The sequence below is a fragment of the Emys orbicularis genome, chromosome 1 (genome assembly GCF_028017835.1).
Source record: "Emys orbicularis isolate rEmyOrb1 chromosome 1, rEmyOrb1.hap1, whole genome shotgun sequence".
Lineage (NCBI taxonomy): Eukaryota > Metazoa > Chordata > Testudines > Emydidae > Emys > Emys orbicularis.
Window position 1 is genome coordinate 76,677,041 of NC_088683.1, and position 18,408 is coordinate 76,695,448.

The 18,408-nt window shown below is 41.9% G+C and overlaps 1 protein-coding gene across 1 annotated transcript in view; it reads left to right on the plus strand.

Moving 5' to 3' along the window:
• OTOGL (otogelin like) overlaps positions 1–18,408 on the plus strand; it is a 144,567-nt gene that overhangs the window by 89,588 nt on the left and 36,571 nt on the right. The window contains exons 34-41 of the mRNA XM_065403324.1: positions 3,231–3,348; positions 3,850–3,929; positions 6,119–9,153; positions 10,832–11,009; positions 12,432–12,574; positions 16,130–16,153; positions 16,277–16,369; positions 17,412–17,601. Of these exons, the coding sequence (XP_065259396.1) occupies positions 3,231–3,348; positions 3,850–3,929; positions 6,119–9,153; positions 10,832–11,009; positions 12,432–12,574; positions 16,130–16,153; positions 16,277–16,369; positions 17,412–17,601 (3,861 nt within the window). The remainder of the gene's footprint in view (positions 1–3,230; positions 3,349–3,849; positions 3,930–6,118; positions 9,154–10,831; positions 11,010–12,431; positions 12,575–16,129; positions 16,154–16,276; positions 16,370–17,411; positions 17,602–18,408) is intronic.

Below are 18,408 nucleotides of genomic sequence, written 5' to 3' on the forward strand. Positions count from 1 at the left end.
ACTTCTTGTTCAGCCAACCGCTAAGACAAACAAGTCTGTTTACATTTACAGCAGATAACACTGCCCACTTCTTATTTACTGATAGGTAAGGTCCCATGGGAATCAAGACTGAGGGGAAAAACAACTGAGGAGAGTTGGCAGTTTTTCAAAGGGACACTATTAAGGGCTCAAAAGCAAGCTATTCCACTGGGTAGGAAAGATAGAAAGTGTGGCAAAAGACCACCTTGGCTTAACCACGAGATCTTGCATGATCTAAAAAATAAAAAGGAGTCATATAAAAAATGGAAACTAGGACAAATTACAAAGGATGAATATAGGCAAACAGCACAGGAATGCAGGGGCAAGATTAGAAAGACAAAGGCACAAAATGAGCTCAAACTAGCTACAGGAATAAAGGGAAACAAGAAGACTTTTTATCAATACATTAGAAGCAAGAGGAAGTCCAAAGACAGGGTAGGGCCACTGCTCAGTGAGGAGGGAGAAACAGTAACAGGAAACTTGGAAATGGCAGATATGCTTAGTGACTTCTTTGTTTCGGTCTTCACCGAGAAGTCTGAAGGAATGCCTAACATAGTGAATGCTAATGGGAAAGGGTGTAGGTTTAGAAGAGAAAATAAAAAAAGAACAAGTTAAAAATCTCTTAGAAAAGTTAGATGCCTGCAAGTCACCAGGGCCTGATGAAATGCATCCTAGAATACTCAAGGAGCTAACAGAGGAGGTATCTGAGCCTGTAGCTATTATCTTTGGAAAATCATGGGAGACAGGAGAGATTCCAGAAGACTGGAAAAGGGCAAACATAGTGCCCATCTACAAAAAGGGAAATAAAAACAACCCAGGAAACTACAGACCAGTTAGTTTAACTTCCGTGCCAGGGAAGATAATGGAGCAAGTAATTAAGGAAATCATCTGCAAACACTTGGAAGGTGGTAAGGTGATAGGGAATAGCCAGCATGGATTTGTAAAGAACAAATCATGTCAAACCAATCTGATAGCTTACTTTGATAGGATAATGAGTCTTGTGGATAAGGGAGAAGCTGTGGATGTGGTATACCTAGACTTTAGTAAGGCATTTGATACGGTCTTGCATGATATTCTTATCGATAAACTAGGCAAATACAACTTAGATGGGGCTACTATAAGATGGGTGCATAACTGGCTGGATAACCGTACTCCGAGAGTAGTTATTAATGGTTCCCAATCCTGCTGGAAAGGTATAACGAGTGGGGTTCCGCAGGGGTCTGTTTTGGGACAGGCTTTGTTCAATATCTTCATCAATGACTTAGATATTGGCATAGAAAGTATACGCTTATTAAGTTTGCAGATGATACCAAATTGGGAGGGATTGCAACTGCTTTGGAGGATAGGGTCATAATTCAAAATGATCTGGACAAATTGGAGAAATGGTCTGAGGTAAACAGGATGAAGTTTAATAAAGACAAATGCAAAATGCTCTACTTAGGAAGGAACAATCAGTTTCACACATACAGAATGGGAAGAGACTGTCTAGGAAGGAGTATGGCAGAAAGGGATCTAGGGGTTATAGTGGACTACAAGCTAAATATGAGTCAACAGTGTGATGCTGCTGCAAAAAAAGCAAACGTGATTCTGGGATGCATAAACAGGTGTGTTGTAAGCAAGACATGAGAAATCATTCTTCCGCTCTACTCTGCGCTGGTTAGGCCTCAGCTGGAGTATTGTGTCCAGTTCTGGGCACCGCATTTCAAGAGAGATGTGGAGAAATTGGAGAGGGTCCAGAGAAGAGCAACAAGAATGATTAAAGGTCTCGAGAACATGACCTATGAAGGAAGGCTGAAAGAATTGGGTTTGTTTAGTTTGGAAAAGAGAAGACTGAGAGGGGACATGATAGCAGTTTTCAGGTATCTAAAAGGGTGTCATAAGGAGGTGGGAGAAAGCTTGTTCATCTTAGCCTTTAAGGATAGAACAAGAAGCAATGGGCTTAAACTGCAGCAAGGGAGGTTTAGGTTGGACATTAGGAAAAAGTTCCTAACTGTCAGGGTGGTTAAACATTGGAATAAACTGCCTAGGGAGGTTGTGGAATCTCCATCTCTGGAGATATTTAGGAGTAGGTTAGATAAATGTCTATCAGGGATGGTCTAGACAGTATTTGGTCCTGCCATGAGGGCAGGGGACTGGACTCGATGACCTCTCGAGGTCCCTTCCAGTCCTAGAGTCTATGAATCTTTGAAACAATGTAACCAGAAAGTGAGAACAGGCATTCGCATGGCACTTTTGCATCTGACATTGCAAGGTATTTACGTGCAAGATAGGCAAAACATTCATATGCCCCCTTCATGCTTTGGCCACCATTCCAGAGGATATGCTTCCATGCTGATGACGCTTGTTAAAAAAATAATGCGTTAATTCAGTTTGTGACTGTACTCCTTGGGGGGAGAATTGTCTGCATCCTGCTCAGTTTTACCCACATCATGCCATATATTTCATGTTATAGCAGTCTTGGATGATGACCCAGCACATGTTGTTCATTTTAAGAACACTTTCTCTGCAAATTTGACAAAATGCAAAGAAGGCACTAATGTGAGATTTCTAAAGATAGCTACAGCATTCGACCCAAGATTTAAGAATCTGAAGTGCCTTCCAAAATCTGAGAGGGACAAGGCATGGAGCATGATTTCAGATGTGTTAAAAGAGTAACACTCTGATGTAGAAACTACAGAACCCAAATCACCAAAAAAGAAAATTATTCTTCTACTGGTGACATCTGACTCAGATGATGAAAATGAACATGCATTGGTCTGCACTGTTTTGAATCGTTATTGAGCAGAACCTGTCATCAGCATGGATGCATGTCCTCTGGAGTAGTGGCTGAAGTATGAAGGACATTCGAATCTCTTGAGAGCCCTATTTTTTTTTTATTTGGAAATGAATTTGGTGTGTTATAACAAGCAGACAAAAGTTCATATATTGTTTAGTGAGCTATAGATATTTTTTCTGTTTGCTGGGCGAGGCAGTAGTGTTGTTCCTGAAATCAACAGCACATTTGGGTATATGTCCTTTTTCCTTTAATACTCCAATATTTTTAAACTTTCTAGGACTCCTTGGTTTAAATACTCACTTATAAAAACACTGTTATTGATTTGGAAGTTTTTGGGAGTCTGTACTTCATTTCTACTATCAACTTGCTATTACTGTAATATACATCATAGAAAAGACTATCAATCTATAAATACCATGCTTTCCTTCTTTCTCAGATCTCCATGCATCAGTGCCTTATAGGAGGATGTGTGAATGGAGATATGAACCTTGTGCTAGCCCCTGTTTTAAAACATGTAGTGATCCTGAAGGAGTAGAATGTAAATTTCTTCCACCGTAAGTCCAAATAAACTATATATCTCCAATATAATACTATTATATAGAATGTATACGCTATCATTTTTAATAATATATTATAATATATACTAATCTTTACAACAAAAAGTTCACTTCAGTGGAGTTATAACAGGGTTGAATTGGCCTCTTGTGCCTTGTAAAATCAAGTGTGCACATGTCCATTAGATGATTTTACATGATATATGTTTGTTTATCTGTGGGTAATGGTCCATCAGCATGAATGTGGAATGACTCCTTGTCAATCTCCTACTGGCTGCATCAGGATTTCAGAAGAGTGAGTGTGTGTGTGTGTGTGTGTGTGTGTGTGTGTGTGTGTGTGTGTGTGTGTGTGTGTGTAAACTAATGGAGGGGTCTCAGGATTCTCTGTGTGGCAGGGTCAAAAAAAGGAACCTTAAAAACTGTCATTTTGTCAAACTGAACTAAGATATTGTAGATTTGCCATTTTTTCTAATGTGATTTTTTTGGGGGGTTTTATTAAAGGGTTGAAGGATGCTTACCATATTGTCCTAAAAATATGATCCTTGATGAGGTGACACTTAAATGTGTTTATCCAGAAGACTGTAAGTACTTTCTGCAGTTACCAGTAAAGTTTTTTATTATATAATTTATTTTGTGCTCACGACCAGTGTGATAGGTTGGACCCCCCGCGTCCGGGATGCCACCTAATGTACTGGGGTTTCACTGAGCCTCTCCTGCTCCACCAGCCTGGATTCCCTCTCCCTGTTTTGCTGAATTAAGCTCTCCTGCCTTTTGCAGCACACACACACAGGGCCACACCCAGCTGTAGACACAGACTGAAGTCAGTTCTGTGTGAGAGGACTCACCCAGCACTAATGTGCACACCCGTTTGGGGAGATAAACCCAAAATAATACTGTCTTGCACTGTATAGAAAGATCTGCACAGCGCAAGCTCATAAAAATTCGCCCTCTCCCTCAATGTGGAGAGAGATGTGCACAGCTTCTTGCCCCCCCCAGATATGAATTGCACAAACTGGGTTATGTTATAAACAAGAAATAAGTTTAACTACAAAAGTTAAATTTTAAGTGGTTATAAGGGATAGCAAACAGATCAAAGCAGATTACCTTAGTAAATAAACAAAAACCGCAAACTGAGCTTAACACACCAGATAGGTAAGGTATTAATTAGCATATTCTTACTCTGAGTGACAAATAGGCTGGCAGATTCTTAAGGCACAAGTTGCCTTGGCTTTCCCAGGTTTTCATACACAGGCTAAAAATCCTTCTAGCCTGGGACCATCACTTCCCACAGTTCAGCCTTTGTTCCTCAGGTGTTTCCAGGTGTGTTGTTGTAGGGAGAGTGAGGTCCCCCCCAATGTCATTTTCCCCCTTTTATATCTTCTCCCCACTTGCTGGAAGCTCTTTTGCTGTGACTGGGGTCAAACAGTTCCCATTGGGTAGTGCTATCTCTGAGAGGTTTCTGTTGTACACAGTTCCTGGGGTAATCCTTGTGCTTGTGTGCATTTCCTCAATAAGCCATCAAAATTGTTTGGCCTTTTTACTGTCGTACCTGAAAGGCTGCTTGTGGGTGTTTTCAACCTCAGGACATGTTTCAGCAACACATACATAGCTTAACTTCACAAATTACAATAGCACATACAATCCTACGAGATATTACTGTCTAGCAGATCAAGACTTTTAGAATGACACCTCACAAGGCATATTTTGTATAAGACATATCCTAATTACATGACAGTGGTGAATATTGGGGTGTCAGGCTGTAACAACCAGATTGAAAGCCCTAGAAAATAAAGCCCATATACAGAAAGAGGGAGAAGAAGAGGGATATGCATGCTGTACAGGCAGTGGCTGCACAAGTTTTTTTTATGCTTCCTGCAAAAGTGCTACCTCCTTCGCCCTGGCCTCCCTGATACGTGCATCACTCCACTCCAGTCCATCTAGAATACAGCTGCTAAAATCATCCTCCACATCTGACTGTGTTGAACACAAATTCAGTTTCTCTTCTATCACTTCCATTGTATTAAATTGAGACGTCTTGTTCTTGTTAAAGGCTCAGCCCAACTCTGCCCCAGTTATACATCGATCCCGTGTTTTTACCATGACCTCTTGTACCTCACTGCCAACCTCCCTGCATCTTTGGCTACATTTTTTGAAGGGAGGGGGAATTTAAATAGCCCAGTGTCCTGGATGCTTAACTGCCGGCATGTGGCTATCACATCATTCCTTTATTTGTGGATAATGCGGTGACTAAGCATTATAGTTATTTTTCTTTCATTTTAAAATAGTCTCAGTATTTTGTATTTTTAAACTAGTTATATGATGTTTAATAATTACTAATACAAAGTAATCTATTATAGTGCATTACTGTCCAAAAATAGAAAAGAAAACTGTATTTTTTTAATCTAAGGTCCCAAATATTCTACTATTCTGTGTTTGCAGAATTTGCTACAGAATTCACTCCTTGCTGCAGAATTGTGCTCCAGAATAAAAGCTTTAAATTACCATATAATAAAAAACCTAGCTTTTTGGTTTGTGAAGAAAACCTTACAAATGTGAGTTGTGTGCAGCTAATGTTGAGTTGTCCTCTAGAGTCTGCAGATATCCTGAAACAATGTCTTTGGGGGCATACTGTGGTTATCTTTTCAGGGAATTTAAGCTGTCTAAGAATAGGCTGGTTTATATTTAGATTGGTACCCAGTGACTGATAGATGTTGCTGTTTTGCTCTTTCTTTAATACAGAATAACAGTGAAATATATGTTTTTTTTCCAGGCATACCTGTGACACCTACAGAGCTGGCAGCTGGAACAAAAACCCAGAGGACAAGGCCCACTGCATTAATCTCTCCTACAATTGTTACTACAGAGAGATTTCCTCAGCTGCCCCCTATATTTGTTACTGCAGAAGCTGAAGCTGAGCCTAGTCATACAATTGTAACTACCAAAATAACCACAAAGATAGACGCAACTTTAAGAGGAGCAAACACTACAGCAGAAACTTTGTCAGACTTTCATTCACTGGCATCACCTCATACAACTACTTATTTAACTTATTCATTACCTGTTTCAAGTACAATGCAGTCTTCCAAAGTAACCCACAGCACAGCAAGCCTGTCTGTACTGCCCAAGCCCGTATCTTCAACAGATTTTCCAGCTACTCTTCAGACATCAGCAGCGACATTAAAAACATCCCCTACTGTAAGTCCGACAGTGTTTATAACCTCACCCATTACTATGGCAGTTCCATCAACACCTTCTTTTACTCTGCTAACTGCAAGTCCTGTTCCTAGACATTCTACATTACCAGTGCCCACTTCCTTAGTGGTAACACCATTTTCACTTGAAACGGGAACTGCATCCTCTTCCACAGCATTAGCAAGTTTATCTCCTGGACCAGCCTTTGTCACTACTGAAGTACCTACAAGGATCTGGGGAACCAGAAGACCTTCCACAAGCCATTCACAACTGCCACAAACATCCACAGAATTTCCTTCATCTGCTTCATTAACTGGAAGAACATCTTTTTCAAGTCCCACATTCTTTACAAGCTCACAATTAATATTAACTGCATCTACTTCACCACTATCTACTATGACTGAAAGAACCAGGTCTACTATGGTTCAACCTATAGTTCACCCAGCTTCTGTTTATGCCCCAACTTCAACTGTTTTTCAAACTCCCATGGCTACTTCTAGATTTACTAGCTTTGAAACTAGTCCTCCTCAGTTAATCACAGCTTCATACTTGGTGGCAACTCCACCCACCTCCCAAACTACTTCATCATCTTTAAGAACAACCAGTTCTTTAACTAGAACTTCACTACCTACATTTTTATCTTCAATGGACATTTCAGTGACTCCCTCCAAACATATAGTTCCATTAAGCACAGACACTGTTTCCACTATTCCACCTATAATGACTGAAACTTCATCTCCAGTTGCTTCTCAAATCCCTACAACCATGAGAACAACGTGGTCTTCTTTGAGTCCTCTTGTAACACACACAGTGTCTACATTAGTGCCTCCTCCAATTACATCCCCCAAGCCCAAAGCAACGAGAGAAGTCACAGTTGTCTCAAAGAGTCTCTTCTTAGAACCTTCCACTACTTCAGTATCTATTCTAGCCACTCCTCAAATCTCTGAGGTATCTGTAACAAGTACAATCTCAACAGAAAGTAAATATGCACTACACACTGATGCATTTCCAATATCGACTATTTCTAAAAGGTTGACTGCATCCATTAGTTCTACAGCCTTCCCTTTCAGTACACCTGTATTTCCCATAAATGCCACATTAGCTACTTATCAAATGGCAAGAACCACTTCAAAAATAACAGAGTACCCTATCAGTCCACATTCAGAATTCAAAACTGCCTCTGTGGTACGAAGTACTGACACTTCTCTAACTTCTAGAGAACTATCAGGAGCTATATTGTCTTTTACTAGTCCATCCACATTACTTACAATGTTGTTGTCATCAGCAAGACCATCTGTTTCACAAGCCTCTGCCATGACATCCCATACAACAAGTTCTTCAGTGATTCCCACAGTAAACAGGACATCTGCTTTGATATCAAATGTAACTCTTACCCAGTCACCCATTGTATCCATGGGTACACAAGAAACCTCAAAAAGCCCACATACAGAACTGGCAACCTCTCCCTCGGGTATTGCTACATTAACTTTAGGCACAAACATTTACATAAGTCCTTCAGCAGTGCCTAAAACGTCATTTGCACTACCACATTTATTAACTTCTAAAACTCCGAAAGTCACTTTGGAAAGCTATTCCAGTATATTCACTACTACATCTTCACCCTCTTCAGAGACCTCCCATGTATCTACTGTATCATTAGGAACAAATATATCATCATCAAGTCCTTCCACAGAATATGAAACAAGAACTTTTGTACCCACTGAAATAGTCACTCACTCCACAGTGCCATCGGCAGCACTGACCATGAGCACAGCTTTGAGTACTACATCCTTAGTGCCAACTTATGTCACTATGAAAACATCAGTTAGTCCTTCAGTAACTTTATTAGTTACTCCTGCTGCCACCATAGCCCCTAGTGTTACTGCAAAAACCACTGAATCTTCTGTTACTCATATTGAGCTTTACACAGCCTCTAGTTCAGTGCCAATTCCTGCTACCTCTAAAACACCTATGTATCCTTCACCTAAGACTTTACTGACATCTGCACATTCCCCAGTTTCACTGAGTACTAAAGAAATGATAAAAACTATAGTCATGAAAACAACTGGTGCCATGACTGCATTCTCGGAGCTGAAGATTACACCTTCTGCAGCTTCAGAACTTAAATATGCAACCTCCATTGGGAGAACTGCAGACACTAGAGAAAGTAGTCAGACTTCACATGTACAAAGAAATATTACTAAGACAAAATCTACAACTACTGAGAAATCTTCACTGCTACACTCGACGTTCTCTTCTGTTCAGACTACTTCCTTGCCCAGTCAAAGCAGCATAACTTCAGGAAAATCTGTCTCTATTTCTGAAGTCACAGATGTACCGCTATCAGATTGGTCCAGAATTCCACCACAAAGAACAATCAAACCTTACTATAATCTAACAGAACCAGAGCAAGTGGGGATTGGAGAATCACAGAGCACCACTGTAACAGCTTCATCTCATTTCAGTTATGCAAAGGTGCTGTCTTCTACTACAGAACCTGTGGAAACGCAAACTTCACTGACAGACACAGACATGATGATGACAGTTACAGCTGACCATGCTTCATATGGCACAATGATACATACACTGATGTCATCTTCCTCAGACTGTATGGTATGATCAATTTTATCTGCCCACTGTACACTCTGTGTATATTGCTTTTTAATCTGCTTTTTCTCTACCAACTGGGATGGGAGAAGTTTTAAATTGGATAAAATATCTTTCATTTTTCTCTCTTTGTTTGGCCTTTATATTGGCTCTTTATTTTTCTTTGAAGATTGCCTGCACCTCCACACTCTTGGGTGCACTTGTGTACTCCACAAATTGGCTGAAACACTAGAAAACTTTGGCCATTGGAGCTGTGTGCCCCTACTGAGACATGGAGTTCTTTGAAATTATTTCCTGCAGAGATGGGCACAGCTCACCTTCCCTCCCTACTTCTTTGGAGTCTATGGAATTTAAATTAGTGGAAGTTACTGAGGAACAAAGCAGGGTTAAGTCTCCTTATATGCTTGTGGGCATGAACACTGGTTACTGTGAGCAAGTGTGCATCTGGCCTCAATAGCCAATGCTTTCTACAGGGCTCCAGTGCAGTGGTACTGGAACAACTTGTATACTGGGGGTGCTGAGAGCCATTGAACCAAACTGTAAACCCTGTATATAATGGAAACCACTTCAAGCCAGGGGGTGCTGCAGCACCCCTGCCCCCACCTCTAGTTCCAGCACCTATGCTCCAGTGAGAGGTGTGTGTGTGTATGTATATATGTACCCAGTGCTGTGGGTGTATGAAAGCAGACCCCTGGAAATACATTGATAGGCGAATAATCTGTTTTCCTGAGGTTATTGGAACAAATACGAGGAGCCACAAGAGAATAAAGTGCCTCCAACATCTTCAGTTACTCTGTCTTCAAATGATAGAGCCCTTTTCCCAATTTTAGCAAAAGATCCATGACCATGTCACAGTTTCGAGGATTAATTGGAATTCTGTGTTTTTGTTGATTTTATTGTTGTTTGTTCTTTTTGGTTATCTTTAATTTATTTGTTTATGTATTTGGGCACTATGGCAAATTTCTGCCTTGTCCTGCTCAGTGTCCTCAGAGGCAGATTAGGGGTTTGTGGGGCCCTGGGCCAGAGTAAGTGGGGGCCCCTCCCTACCCCTTCTGCTTGCAGTCCCCCCGCACTCCCCCAGCACTCCTACTGGGGAAATGGGGTCGGGACACGGGGGGAACTCCTGCCAGGGAGCTGGGTCGGGGTGCGGAGGCTTCCCCCGCTCCCTGGCAGGTGCACCAGGTGGGCAGAGGGGGGCAAGCTCCCGTGCCCCGACCCTGCTCCTTGGCAGGAGCACTGGGTGGGAGGGTGGAGCAGGGCAAGCCCCCGTGTCCCAATCCTGCACCCTGGCAGGAGCACCGGGTGGGCGGAGTGGGTTGGGGTCCCTGGGCAGGGGCCTCATTGGCCCAGTGGCTAATTTACCACTGAGTGTCCTGGGGGATGTGGGAGAAAAGTATTGGGAGTCTGTTTCCTTTCTAGCCTAGGAGCATGCAGCATATTAACTTGGTGGATTCATGGGTGCTAGATGGAGACCTATCTAGTGCATCCAGTTGACCTCTTTAACCTTGAATGGGCATGGATAGGTCTCTGTGTGCAATTGGATGTTCAAAAGCAAAAGCTGCAGGGAGCTCATGTTGCAGCTAAACTCATGTGGTGTAAGAATATTCTTGTCCGTGTCTCTGAATTTAATTTTTGAATATACAGACTGCAATGCTCATTCCTATTTTTCCTTTCTACATAACAGCCAAGATACATTGAACCTGTAGACAGATGTAGCCAGTATGTATGCATTAATATGGGATGGATGTTGTATAACGTTTCAAGGAACTGCCATAAGAACGTGGAAAAACCTGACTGTGGTTTTCGAGGAATGCCAGTTCAAATTAACAGTGATAGCTGTTGTCCAGAATGGGAATGTCCTTGTAAGTCATTATATTGTTTGTTACGTTCGCAAATGTGAAAGATTAAAACTTGATTATGTAAACATCAAAAATTATAAATTAAGGATTATAAATTCAAGAGGAAGGATTGTCTTGTGGTTAATGCACTGGCCTGAGACTCGGAATACATGGTTTCTATTCCTAGTTTTGCCACAGATTTTCTGTGTGAATTTAGGGCAAAATACTTGGGAATTTCATACTTCTCAGGAATATTGAGAAACTAAATCCATTAATGACAGGTTTCAGAGTAGCAGCCGTGTTAGTCTGTATCCGCAAAAATAACAGGAGTACTTGTGGCACCTAAATTTGTTAGTCTCTAAGGTGCCACAAGTACTCCTGTTATTAAATCCATTAATGCCCATGCGGCGTGCAATACCACAGTAAAAATACAACAGAAAAGCCTTTTCTTAAAATAAAATAAATAAATTGGGGAGAGATTAATATTTTGTGGCAAAGAATAAATCAGCATTATTTTTACAGATTACTTTGCTTAATTTGATTTTTTTTTCCTTTGGAGTTTAACATACAGATTTTTAAATATAATATTTTTAAATATACTGCGTTGTAAATCAGGCTCCAGAACTACAACTCCCATGAGACAATGTGCCACAGTAGGAAAATACAGTTTAATAATGAAATGTCTCAGGTTACTTCAACCAACAAATCAGAATGAAACCTTTTGATTTTGGGAATGTCAGAACATTCTGACTGAAAATATTGAAATGAAGCATTTTAACATTTCTATATTGAAATTTCCCTTCCATGAAAAGTGTTAGAATATCAGCTTTTTTCCCAAAAGAAAAATGTTGAAATATCAGAATTTCCTGCGGGACGGAAATTCCAATTTCACTCAACTCTAACTGGAACTTTAGGCCTTGACCTCAATAGATATGTCATTTAATTTAAAGAGTGTTGCATCAGGCCCTAATTCTGGCAATAGACGCTCCAATTTTATTTTATTTTTTTAGGGTGTAGCAAAGGTGAGTATTAAAATATAGATAGTCATAAAGATGTATGACATTCTTGAGACCTCCATGTTGCAGCCACTGCCTTTTCAGTTGTAGAAGAATGATTGAGTCTCCCTTTTGACCCATGGAACAGACCCTCATTTCATGTAAATTGTCATTACTCCATTCACTTCAACGGAGTGATGACAATTTGCAACTGCTGAGGATCTGTCCCTGTATCCAGCGCACTCCTTAACTGGCCAGAGCTGTTGCTGTTGAACAACATAAGGTACTTCCTTCTCCTCTTGGCTCAATGCACTGTGCACAGCAATTCCAGCTAACAGTGGTGGGTTTTTGTTTTTACAGAAGAGGCAATTATTGCCAAAAATAGAAGATTTAAAGAAATTTGTAGTGGTCAGTTTTGTGGTACCCTCATTAAATGTCAGTTCTTTTTTAGGTCAATGTTCTGTACTGTCTGAACTGAGCATTATTACATTTGATGGAAATAACATAGCCCTCTATAATATGGCTTCCTACATTTTAGTCAAGCTCCCAGGAGAAATAATTGTTGCTCATATTGAAAAGTGTCCCACTAATCGGGTAAGATGTTTGCATGCTATCACTTCCTCAATAACCTTAGTAATGTTGAATTATTTTGGTACGTGTGTGCAAAGGCACAACATGAATTAACATCCAGTTAACAGTGATAGCCATTTTAAAAATTGTAAGTTATTTATATTTCAAAGCACATGTTTTATTGTACCTCTTGGGAAATGAAACAGACCTCAGGGTAACTAGAAATTGTTGTATTTGTTACAAGGAAATGAAACTGTAGTTTTCTTTCTTATTGTTAGATATTCAACTGAGTGTACTAGATCCTCAAAGGGTAAATCAGCATAGTTCAACTGAGGTGGTGAAGGGAAGTGCAAATTGTATATCCCCTTCCACTAGCCTGTAACAGTTGCACCCCAGGGGAATTCAGTCCCATGAGAGGAAGGCAAGAGATGCCCATATCACTGGCTTCCTCCAGGGATTTTGCTTGTGATGCTAGCTTCAAGTTGCAGCAGGATCTCCACAATAGTCCTCCTCGGGCAGTGGATGCCCGAGTGATATGCTTAAAGCCTCCACCTCCCCTCACACTTCTGGAACTGCACTGGCTGGGTGCGGGTGTTGGGGGGACTTGCACCAATGCTACCTCTCTCAGGGTTGACTTTCTGCAAGGCTGGTGAAACTTGGTAAAACTCACGGGTGAATTAAGATCATTGTGTGGGTGGTTTGTGTGAGAGGGAGAGTCACAAAATATTTGATTATATTAAAATGAGTTTCACAAGAAAAAATACTCAAGGTCACATTTTTCTCATAAATAAATTGAGGCCAAATCTTGCAATCCTTATCCTTAGACAATAAATGCCTACAGTGCACTGTAGTAATGGCCCAGGGCCCCAGTCCTGCATTGGGATAGCCCTTGTGGAACCCTGCGCCTGTATGGCTGATTTCATTGGGAGTGCACAGGGGCAAATGGGCAAAGTCCACATGGGCTACATTAGCAAATATTTTGTAGGATTGGGACCCAAAACACTAAATTTTATGATATTACTACAGCAGTGTTTTAGGTGATTACTGTAATTTGATAAGGGGTCCTAGTTATTGTGTGAACTGTACCTTAGACCCCTTTAGATGCCTCTCAAGTGCAGCCCTCACGTGACAAGCCTGGCTTTCCACACCTCGCTCTGGGTAGAAACACATGGTCCAATCTGGCTCTCTTGGTGTCAGCACCCTGTTTCCCAATGTGACAGGCCCAGCTTGGTTTGGCACCTATAAACCCTCTCACTCCGGGGGACCTGTGACCAGTGAGGTGGTTAAAGCAGAGGCTGCTCAAGACAGTGTGCTGCCAAGGAAAAACTTCAGTGTGCCACCCCATTCCTATTCCCTTAGAAATTTGTGACAGGCCCCTTGCACCTCCCTTGTCCCAGGCCCTACCACTGCCACCTCCGAACTGTGCGCAGCTGGGGCAGGGGCTGATGGAGTAGCCCCTAGCCTGGGGCTGCAGAGGCTGCTGGGCCCTGCTGACAGATTGAGGGAACAGTCTGACACCCAGGCAGGTTGAGCCGGGACAGGCCGGGATGAACATCCCCTTGTCTTCTGCCCTAGGCCCTGCAAACAGCTGAGACCCGCTCACTGGCTGGGCAATACCCCCAGCCAGGTCTGCCCTTCCCAATGGCCCTTTCCAAGAAGATTGGCACCAGCTGCCTGGTGCTCGAGAGGAAAGGGAGTCCTGGCCCCCTGGATAGCAGCAGCTCCTTACCCTGGAGCTGCTCAGCTCATCCACAACAGGATCTGGACACCAGCAGGGGGCATCTCCCAGCCTGTAGGGCTCCAGTGAATGGGCAGTGTAAACTCCTTGTCACCCAGCCTGGAGGTGCCGATCCTCTCACATAGTGGGTGGTGGGCTTCTTCCCAGTGGACAGAGTGGGATTCTCGGCATCTGGGCCCCTGCTTGCTCAGCCCAGTCCCGCACCTCAGTCCTCACACTGCCAGTCTGTTGCCCAGTCTCCTGCACACACCCCCAGCAACCCAGAGCCTGCACCCCCGAGACTCCCAACAATCCCTGCACACCCTAGTCCTCCTCCCTGTGCCTTCCTGGGTGAGCTCATTGCTGTTGGGCTTGTAGCTTTCTGGTGGCAACTCCTCCACCAGAACCTGGATACAGTGGAGTTGAAGCATGGCCGCTGAGTGAGCCCAGTGCAGCAGTGGTGGCTGGGGCACGGGCAGTCTCAGAGTGGCAGGTAAGGGCTGGGCATTTGACATGGAGCCAGGCAGGTCGCTGTGCTTGTGGCTGAAGCCCCATCAGCTTCTGTGGTGCCATCAGGAGCATCTCTGAAACATGGCGGTGATGTTACCTGCACTGAGTAGCTGGGTAGGGGGGCGAGAGCACTTCCCTGGCATCCTGGCTGGGTGCCACTTCCTGCTTCTTGTAGCCCTGGTTGGGGGCCTCTCCTGCCCGCTGGCAGCACTGCCAGACTCATCCACCATTACATTACTGTTCCCTGTGGAGGGTACTGGGGCAAGTCTACAGAAATCTTGCCCTCAGAAATCAGTTGCTCTCGTCAGCTGCCTAATCTGCATATAGCTAGAGCAGCCTCTAGGTTAAAGTGACTCAAAAACAGCTTCTTCAAAACAAAGCATTATTTATCATTCACCCAAAGGTACAAAGCATGTAGAGTGAAGGATAAAAAAATAAAGGCCTACGTGCATATTTACTTTTACCTTACTCTTAATCTTTCCTTGCAGGCCTTGTGTGTTTCAGCTAGCCCAGTTACCTCCATCTTTGGGCTGTGCAAAGGAGATGGCCCTTGCTGCAGTTTCAGCTTCTCACTCTGGCCATTTCTACACTACAGCCACTGCAGTGGCACAGCTACAGAGTTACAGCTGTGCTACGGTGGTACTGTAGCATAGAGGCTTTTTACATTGACGGAAGGGTATTTTCCACTGATGTAGTTAATCCTTCTTTCCAAGAGGCATTGACATAGCCACATGTACACCAGGGTTTAGGTTGACCTAACTACAACACCCAGGATATGAAATTTTTTGCAGCCCTGAGCGATGTAGCTAGGTTGATCTACATTTTGAAGTGTAGACCAGGCCTGTCTGTCTGATCTCACTGACACACCCTGGGCAGCCTCTGGCCACATACTCAACCTCCCATCCCTTTTCTAGGCCTGGGGTCCTGTAATTATTAAGTGTTCCCATGGAGATCTCTCTTCTCAGCCTTGGCAAAATAGCTATGTCACCAGCATTGGGACCGAGGAGTTGTCTCTTCACTACTGTGAAGCTGGCAATTGTGTCTGAGTGTTGGAATGCTCTTTATCTAGGTCGTGATGTTGTCTTTCCTGCTTGATTCCCCTAATAGGCTCTTTGGCTCTAACTCCATAGCAAATAAGCAAACACACAGAGGCATGCACCATATTAATAAACATATGCTTTGGGACTAACAGGGAAGTATATGTTCTCATGTTTAGTGAAAGTTTAGCTAGCATTAAGATAGCAGGAGAAGGACCCTCAGTGTTGAAAATGACTAATAATTTGTCATAGCAAAACAGGAGGAAGGTTACTAATATCCCTGCATTTCTAATCTACTTTTTAAATGTTTTTCAGAGTGCAAATTCAATAAGAAAACTAGTGAGTATTTTGTTAATTTTTAAGTATACCACTTGTTATTTACTTCTTGTACACGCTAAAATAAATACTATCTGTAATATTCACCCATCCCCCAAACTCTTACTTTGGCATTTTTCTTACAAGGTTTCACCTGGAGGCACTTCAGGGCTCTGTTTTAAGAAATTAAATGTAACAACACCTACAAATAAAGTACTCATCAACCGCTTGGCAAGAAAGGTGAGAATAATTGTTAATATTCAGCATATGTGTATTTAAAGGGTAATTTACACAGCGCTACTCTGTTCTAGCATGCAGTAAACCAGTCTTTACAGTTTATAAAGTGTAGGAACAGGGTTACTCCTGTGGTACAGCTCCATCCTCTCCTTGTTGTACTACAAGAGGAACAACAGCATTATTTTATAATTTTTTTTGTATAAAATATGCTGTCGGGCTTCCAGTTATCCCTCTTTCATGAATGATTTAGAAAAAAAAAAATCATTAAATCTACCAATTTCTTCCCGCTCTTCTTTCATTCTTGATCTCCTATAGCACTGAGGTCAGCTGCCTCTCCTCTTTATTGCTGGAAGTGGTGTTTGTCATTCTCTAGGTAGCATAGTTCCTCAGCATGGTTTTAGGGGACACTGTGATGATGGAATTACTATCTTTCAGATGGATATTGAACTAAGACCCTAAGCAAAGCTGTGGGAATCTTTTGTGATAAAACCCCAAACCAAGAAAAATTTATTAGTTTTTGGTTGGTTTACAAAACCAACATTTGGCCCAGTTTCACAGACTTTTGAAGAAGCACCAGGGATTTGATCATATTTGGTGGAAACTCTGCAAAACACATTCATATTAGATGTTCAAAATGGAACCAGAATAAGAACTGTTCCTAGACTTGTTGAGTTTCTGATCTCCAGTTCTACGTTTAATCCATTATCTCCCTGCCAGTCAATAATAGATAGAAAGAGAGAAAAAACGAAGAAAGCAGGATGAGTTTCTTATTTGGGCAGTTGGGTATGGGAACAAGCAAGATTTCCTGTTTTCACAATTACAAAAGATTCTTCCTTCATCATTTTCTCTCATTGCCTACTTTCTTTGCGATTATAGGAGATGGTCAGAGGTTGATTAGAAACGCCATGATTTGCACACCCTGACTACCTCTGATAAATATGATGGAAACAATCTAAAACAATAAAATACAAATGCTATTTGCTATTTCATTAAATGTGTTTCTGGAATTCTGCTGTTCATTAAAAAATATATTTGGTTTATTTAGGTAGTAGTGGATTCTGTAATTCAACCATTACCTTTCTCAAAACATGGACTATGTATTCAGGATACTGGTGCCATGTACGTCATTAACACACCTGCTGGCATTAGCATTAAGTGGGCTCACGTTACAGGCATTATAGATATACAATATGGCTTACATTCTAACACATCTACCAAGACAGAAGGACTTTGTGGTAAGATTATCTTCTCTATTAATCTTTGTTTGTATTATATTTTTTTCACTAAAGTTTTTTATTTTTTTAGTCTTCTCTCACTTAAAAGTTGTAAAATACCCCACTTCTTAATGCTGCTGTCAATCAAGATTTATCAGCCATTATCTGTTCTCTTAAAGTCCTTCAGATATGAAACTCTCATTAATTGTAATGAAAATTCTACCTGATCTGGGCTCCCAGGATTGGATCCATCTATCAATGAATGTTACTTGTGTTTCAAAGCACCTGTTTAAATAATATCAGGGTAAATAATTATCACTACATTTTATATATTTATCTCTATTTGAAGTGCACACATCAAAAGCGCTGGCTGCATGTAAAAATATTAATGAAATCCACTGAGCAAAAGGAGCCAAATTTTGTGCTCAGAAGAAACCGCCAAGGAATGAGTTGAGGTGGAGGTAGTGCATTCAGTGGGCTTTGCAAAGGGATACTAATTTCTGAAAGGCTTTCTCCCCCATCCACTGTAAAGGAAGGAATGGCCTAGCCCTGGGATGATGGGAGCAATTACCAAATCTGTGGGTTTGGCTAAGGAGCTGTTTCCCTTGTAGATACAGGAGCCAGATCCAGGCCTGCTACGGTTCCTTAATCCACAACTGTTTCTGCTTATGGACAGGGCTTTTTGGTTTTCAGTCCTCAGAAAGAAAAGCCATAGGAAAAAAGAGCAATGCAAGGGGGAAAAAATAACCATGGTAAAACTATCTGTGGCATGGTGTTGGTGCCTCATGAGGTACTGAGTGCATCCCTAAATTGATGTCTTACCATGTT